Source organism: Adiantum capillus-veneris, chromosome 6 (genome assembly GCF_014529385.1).
Source record: "Adiantum capillus-veneris isolate H3 chromosome 6, ASM1452938v2, whole genome shotgun sequence".
In the NCBI taxonomy this organism is placed as follows: domain Eukaryota; kingdom Viridiplantae; phylum Streptophyta; class Polypodiopsida; order Polypodiales; family Pteridaceae; genus Adiantum; species Adiantum capillus-veneris.
The window spans coordinates 123,860,705-123,867,807 of record NC_140936.1 but is presented as its reverse complement, the minus strand read 5'-3'; the positions used below and the strand labels follow the sequence as shown (position 1 = coordinate 123,867,807).

The 7,103-nt window shown below is 42.4% G+C and overlaps 1 protein-coding gene across 1 annotated transcript; it reads right to left on the bottom strand.

Annotated features, from left to right (window-relative positions):
• Positions 1 to 3,006: 3,006 nt before the first annotated feature.
• LOC147456209 (putative ripening-related protein 2) lies at positions 3,007 to 3,664 on the bottom strand. The gene has a single exon (XM_086515419.1). The coding sequence runs from the start codon at positions 3,652 to 3,654 to the stop codon at positions 3,127 to 3,129; it is 528 nt and encodes a 175-aa protein (XP_086371545.1). The 5' UTR covers positions 3,655 to 3,664; the 3' UTR covers positions 3,007 to 3,126.
• Positions 3,665 to 7,103: the final 3,439 nt, after the last annotated feature.

Here is a 7,103-nt window from a genome sequence, read left to right as displayed (position 1 = left end):
AAGCTGGGCTTCAAAGCTGCAAAAAGTGGTTTCACTTTCTACCACGGAAGCAGAGTATGTAGCAATGACGGAGGCAAGCAAAGAAATTCTGTGGCTTCACAGATTCTTAGAAGAGCTTGGATTCAAACAAGACAATTGTGTCTTGTACAATGATAGCCAAAGCGCTATCCATCTTGCAAAGAACTCAGCCTTTCATTCAAGGACAAAGCACATTGAGGTGAGATATCACTTCATACGCACTCTTTTGGAAGAGGGACAGCTAAAGCTAGGAAAGGTGCATACAAGTGAAAATCCTGCAGACATGTTTACAAAGGCGGTCAACAAGGAGAAGTTGAGCTTTTGCTCATCTTCAATCGGCATTCAAGGATAAGAAGCCAGAATGGAAAGCAGTCACAGGTTTGGTTTGGAGATCAGTCTCCAAGTGGGAGATTGTTAAGTATGGAGCTTGATTTACCCTTGTAATTTTCTGTGGTAAACGCGCTCATTTGTAAGGCCCCCATTATGAAGAGAAGCCATCGTGCGTGAAGGAAAATCACTCACCGGAAACCAAAATTTTCACGGACAAGAATCAGGGGCAACTTTAAAGGCTTTTAATCGCCGGAATATTCTTTTTTCGCCGGAATATTATGGCCGGACGACAACCGGAAAGTGGTCGGAAAACAACCGGTATGTTGGCCGGTGGCCGGTAGTCAATGGCCGATGGCCGGTGGTCGGAAGTCAAAGGCCAGTGGCCGGTGGCCGAATTCAATGGCCGGTGGTCGAATTCAAAAGCGGACTTGTCTTCTCGAGGGCGGCCACACATGGGCGGATTGGAGGGTCCAATTTGGACTTATTCACACAAGGGCGGCTATACATGGCTGTCTCTCATACGAGAGGGCAGCCCTTTTGGCCTATAAAAGGAGGCCATTTCTACACACATTTCATAGTGTGAAGTTGATGCAACAAGGTGAGTGTGAGGTGGTGAGAGTGAAGCAAGGCGGGAGCTCCATTAAGGGTATAATCCCTTTGTAAACTACTTCTTGTTTTGAAGTACTAAAGCCATTGAGTGGCTGCTTTCCCGTGGACGTAGCCCACATTGGGTGAACCACGTATATCGTGTGTACTCTCTCTCTCTCTCTCTCTCTACTCTATAATCTCGTGTATATAAATCTGTCTCTCTCCATTAAGTAATCTACTCAATTATCTATTTAGCTACGTCTTATTTTCTAACACAACTCTCTATAGCTCACATTGTGTATAGCTTGAATATGGTCTATATGCGATTTGCTAGGTATGTAGTTCCATAAATATGTTGCTTGTAGCATGTTGTTTTAATTAGCACATCGTGCTCCCATCTGTAACATCTCTAAAGTCAAGGTCTACACAATATGGGAACCTCCATTTACCTTCTCTCTCATGGAGGTTATGGTCTTGGATGTTGACACTCACGAAAAGTTACGATTGCAGCTTAATGCTACTTTGTGCTTTGTTTGCAATAATAGGCAGTCTGCAAGAAGTTGTGTACATTCACAATTCTTATATCATTGCATGACGCTAAACTACCATTGCTAGTGTCTCTTTCCATTTTATTCCTCCATATTTTTATTTTTTTTATAACAAGGTTGTTGAATAATCTGTATCCCGCCCCCTTGTGCCTCTCCTAGAGGGTTCTGTATATGGAATAAGAATGTGTGAGTCCTCTAGCGTGTTTGCGAGGTGTACTATATTCCGATAGTGTTCTTCACATGAATGCATAATGGAACCATTCTCAACCATATCTTGATTGTTATACTAGCCTAGTAGTGCTTGTGTTAGATTGAGCCCAAAAGTGTAAAAGTAGTTTCTGATATGTAGTTGTATGAAGTAAACAAGCCCCTATGTTGAACCCATATATATATCTTGTCTATCATTTTTTGAAATAGACTTGTAGATGAGTCCATCCTTACCCTATGCATTGATGATCACCTTGGCAAGTACCAAAACGTTATCTAAGAAGGCCTACCATGTACTTTGACAAATTTCTGTTCATACCCATCCTCATATATGAGTTTTTGATTCCAAGTCTTGTGAACAATCGTTTCGAACCTTAGCCCTAATTTTTTCCAAAACAAGACCTTTTCTTCCAACTAGCCTTCACATAGACTAGATAGTAACACTTTTAGAGGGCCTTTAAACTAGGAGCACACATCTTGATACACGTTTAACACCCTCATTAACTAATGTGCACATTCTAAAAGTACCTCCAATGGAGGTTTCTCTTGTTCTAGACTTTAAGTAGAAGTTCATATAAGTGAGGCCTGACCCTGTACTACAAGTCAATTCATCTTTTCATGATCACATGAGTTAAGAGTTGCCTTTTTGTACATGTTCCAAACTCAGGACTATATAACACATGTCATTGACGAGGGGATCAATGGATGGGAAATTCACGCGCAGTCGTCGAGGTGATCTATATCGTAGATGCTTTGTTAAGACTAAACCCGGCCAAGAACTAAACCCGGTCGGGAGCCCCGTCCGGGTCTAGTCCTAGGGCAGTCTAGGTTTTTCATTTATAACATTAGGTACAATGGCTATGCTTTCAAACGTGCGCGGGCGGGTATAGTGGCTAGTTCATGCTTCGAAAAGCATTGGCGCGCGAGGTCGTGGGTTCCATTCCAAGCTCCTCACCGGTGCCCTCACTTTTTGGGCGCTCCCACCTACCTTGAGATGCCCGCCACACTTCTTCGTCGTCGATCCCCTTACCCGCTCTCTATGTCACTTAGTGTCGTGGATGTTCCAACAACTTTGGAGAGATTTGAGATTAGGGAGACCAATAATCCCTCAATGCATAATGAGAGTGAAAATCCGAGGTGCGCTTTTCTTCCATAACACTTCTAGGGGAGGGGTGGGGTTTAATAATGTGCTATAAAAATTAAAGCTGAGCAAAATCATTACATAAATGTGACAATAAATGTATTGCTTTCGCAATGTAACCCATAGTTGAGTTTACGGCAATAAAATCGAGTTATCATATTGATGTGGGAAGAGCATAAACTCTTTCAACGAATTCGCTGCTCTAATTTTATTGAAGGCTTGTTAAGTGAATTAGGATGAGAAATTTTCTTCCATCCAAAATTATGCAATTAATTGGAAAACAATTGCATTTGATCAATCGTGCCAAGTGACGTCCATAAAGCCGTAGCTGTCATCGTTTTTGGAGACTTCGAGGGCCTTCCACACGGCATCGGAGACGTCGACGATATTGTTGGGGCAGGGAGGCTGGCCGGCGTGGTCGGAGTCGCACCCCTTTCGCGAGTCGCACTCGTCCACCACCTTGGCCGTGGTGCTCCGGCCATTGCCATGGATGTGGATAGTCTTCCCGCATCGGCTGCCCTGATTGTACCACCCCGTCGACAGCGCCGCCACTCTCTCTGTATCTTTGTGAAACTTTCCGTCGCATTCTGACAGAGCTCCGCCGTCCTCGCCCGGTGAGAAGTTGTTCATGGTCAGGATGGCCGCCGTCTTTCTCGTCACTGGTGGCGAGTAGTCGGTCTTGTGGCAGCTATTCGTGTTGCAGCAGTCGCCCGAATTCTCTGAATTTGCGTGGCACGTCTTCTCACCCATCACGGGCACACATGCAGCTTGCAGCAGTGCCACCACCATAATCAATGTACCCAGCATCGCGATTGCGCCCATGATATAAAGGATCAAGCTCTCTCTCTCTCTCTCTCTCTCTCTCTCTCTCTCTCTGTGTGCCTCCCTTCCCGCGTCCGCAGTTCTAACTTTATAACTCGCCGTGTGACACATCGTATGAATCTTACGATACAATAAGGGTACAAAAGAATCCGGATGATATTTCCAAGGTTCTCTCTCTCACTCACTCACTGCATAACTGTGTAGGTGATTCTTCCAAGGCTCTCTCTCTCTCTCTCTCTCTCTCTCTCTCTCTCTCTCTCTGCATAGTTGTGTGATGATTCCTCCAAGGTTCCGTGGGTCACTTTTTTGTGGAACAAAATCTATACTGTATATAATTGAGCTTAAAAATTTGAAGGAAGGAGAGGGCATCCATGTATCACTCTCTCCTTAGTTTCAAGAACCTCAAGAAACATTTGGTTTGAAATGTAAAAGTGAAGGGTAAGTATTTGAAAGGTAAGCAGCAAAGTGAAAGGTTAGGGGTTAGTAGCAAGTATTTGAAGGGTAATTAGCAAAGTGAAGGGTAACGGGTTAGTAGCAAGTACTCTGATGGGAGAATGAAAAGACTTAATTTTGACTTCTCATTTCTATCAAAAGTCACAATGCTTAGTACTATATATATATTTGTATTATTTAAACTCTTTAGCAATGGAGTTTCACTCCGGCATTCAATTTTGAAGGGTGATTACTTTTGTTTTCGTAAAAGGTGGCTCTATTTAGTAGCTTGAGAAAATAACGAACAACGAGCTGTGCTACGCGTCGATAAGTTGATCCGTCTCGAACGTGTGTGTGTGTGTTTGAGAGAGAGAGAGAGAGAGAGAGAGAGAGAGAGAGAGAGAGAGAGAGAAAGGGCCAATCCCATTCAATCCTGGTGAGGAGTGTGTGTGTCTATTTCTGTTTAAAAGAGAGAGAGAGAGATCCATTGATTAGCCTTGGTGCTTGACGGAGCATGCCCCCCCCCCCCAAAAAAAAAAAAAAAAAACTCGATTGCCTACTGGTTGCTACACTGCTCACCGCAACGGTCATGCAGGGTGGGTTTTTAGATTCAGTGTTTGGGAAAAATGTGTCTTAGCTTAATATCATGTCATTTTCAATTTCAAAAAATGTTGGTTGAGGGCAAGGGAAAAAGGAGAAATTCCACCCCAAAATAGAGAAAAATAGTGTAAAAATCTACAAAATAAACCTAATTTTCTAAATTTCCTCTTGGAAAATTAAAGGGAAACAAATTTTTATGTTTAAAAAAATGATCTTTCCAGAATACTGATGTGATTGCATTGGAGGATAAACATTGCCGATCGAGAGTATTGGCCTTGGTCTTGGAGTTAGAAATCCTTTGCTCATTTGGATCCTCCTTGGTGCTGCAGACCTAATGTGGGCCCTTTGCCTCGTCTTAAAAATGATGATTGCGATCTCTTTTTGTAGGGCTACCACCATGCATGTGCCCCCATTACATGACTACCTCAATGTCATTTTGCTTACATTTAGAGCCTGGTCACTTTCAACGGATAAATATCCTTCCAGTTTTGTTTGCAAGTCAAGAAAACTGGTGGCTTCAAAGATAAATGCTTGATTTGTCTGAGTGATGAGACAGATCTTGAGCAAGTTCCTGCTAACCGAGAGGACCTAAAAAGTCAACCATGTAAAAGGCTATGCCCGTTTTGAGGCTCTTAACTATCACAATTAGATAGGTAGAGTGAGAAGACCTGCAGACTGAGAGAGAGAGAGAGAGAGAGAGAGAGAGAGAGAGAGAAGAAGAAGAAGAAGAAGAAGATCACAGGAGACCTAAAAGTTTTAGCCGATGAACGTTGATTCTTGAACTCAAGGGCTTGCATGCTCACATACTTATACAAGGAGAGGGGGACATAACTTTTAATATCATAGAAACAATCACAGTGACCTCAAAGGTTAACGAGAGAGAGAGAGAGAGAGAGAGAGAGAGAGAGAGAGAGAGAGAGAGATCATCCTTAAAAGTCAGATTGACCAATGTGACCGAGTACAACATGTAACATGCTTGAAGACTATGGATATAAGGGTGGCCAATGACAAGTTGAATCCATGAGGTGGCTAGGAGAGAAAGGTATGTAGGACATGGTATGGGCTAAAATATAGGTAAAGCAAGTTTGATGTGATCAAAAGCTGAGCACTCATGTAGGGTATGATGATCGTACTCTCAAATTGTAAAGGGATATAATTTGCGTACAAAAAATAGACTCTCCTCCATGTTGTGCCTCAATTCTTTGTCTCACATTTAAGGGAGTGGGAGCTAAGCCAAATGGCTACTATGATATAAAATATGGGTATAGCTGCTATGAAATAAAATATGGGTAAGGGCAAGCATTTGAAGGATTGGATACAATATGCTCTCTCAAAGAAGAACATGCATGTGTGTGTGTATTTTGCAGCACACCCTTTCTTTTAGCATGATGCCCAAAACTCTTACAAAGAGAAACGATTGAGTGAACTTTTTTTCTTTCATTGTCCTCCCATTTTAAGGTGCCAATGGTGCCCAAATGTACACAAACAGACAATATGCGCCTTATATTATGGTCAATTGCAAGAGACCTCAACATCCATGCCATGTGTCTTGGTAGATGCAAGTGTACATGCTAGCTAGATTGAGTGCAATCCAACCTTTAAATTTTGAAATTTACTTACATATAGAGACAAAGTTGCTATAGCCATGGAATCACCCCCAGGTCACACACCGATCATGAATATTTCCTTTGAGAAGCAAACAACACACTGATCACCAAATCAGTTGTGCATACCATTGGCAAATTTTCTTCTACTACTATGTGGTGTAATGTTGGCATGTTGGGTCATGGTTGGTACATGCATCCTAAGTGCCAACAAATAGCAGTTGATGACATAGTTGACTATGATGCCCCAAATGCAAGACCAAAACTACACGAGAGAAGCATAGGAGAGTTGTTATCATGACCAATGCCTTGATTGGTAAGGATGGTGAGAGGGGATGCTAATGGATTTAAAGAATTCATCATTCAATGCAAACACTATATCAAAAGAAGGATATAAGCTCTCTATTAGTCCATTTAGAGGGCCACTACCACTCACCAAGGTCCCATATCAATTGTGTGAGGGGGACGTCTCTAGCATAATCGCAAATTCGTTGCCTCCTTAGAGAGCAAAATAGGATGTTAAGAGAAGACATCATGCGAAGGGAGCTCATTACTTAATTCATTCCCAAGAGACCTCAAATTGACCTTTGAACTTAACACACATACACATAGATAGAGAGTAAGAGGGGGGGGGGGGGGGGGGACAAACTTTCCATGATTAGGAGGAGTATGTTGGAGCTTGGCATGACCAACTAGAAGGAGATTTGTCCTTGGTCAATCCACAAGAATGTGGAGTAACTACACCTAATTAGTTGTTCGATCTTACACTCGAAAAGGTAGACATAGTGTTAATCCAAAATATAGATTTGTGCG

Bases quoted from the DNA above. Each gene is read 5' to 3' on its own strand.
- LOC147456209 (XM_086515419.1), bottom strand. From the start codon at position 3,654: ATGGGCGCAATCGCGATGCTGGGTACATTGATTATGGTGGTGGCACTG.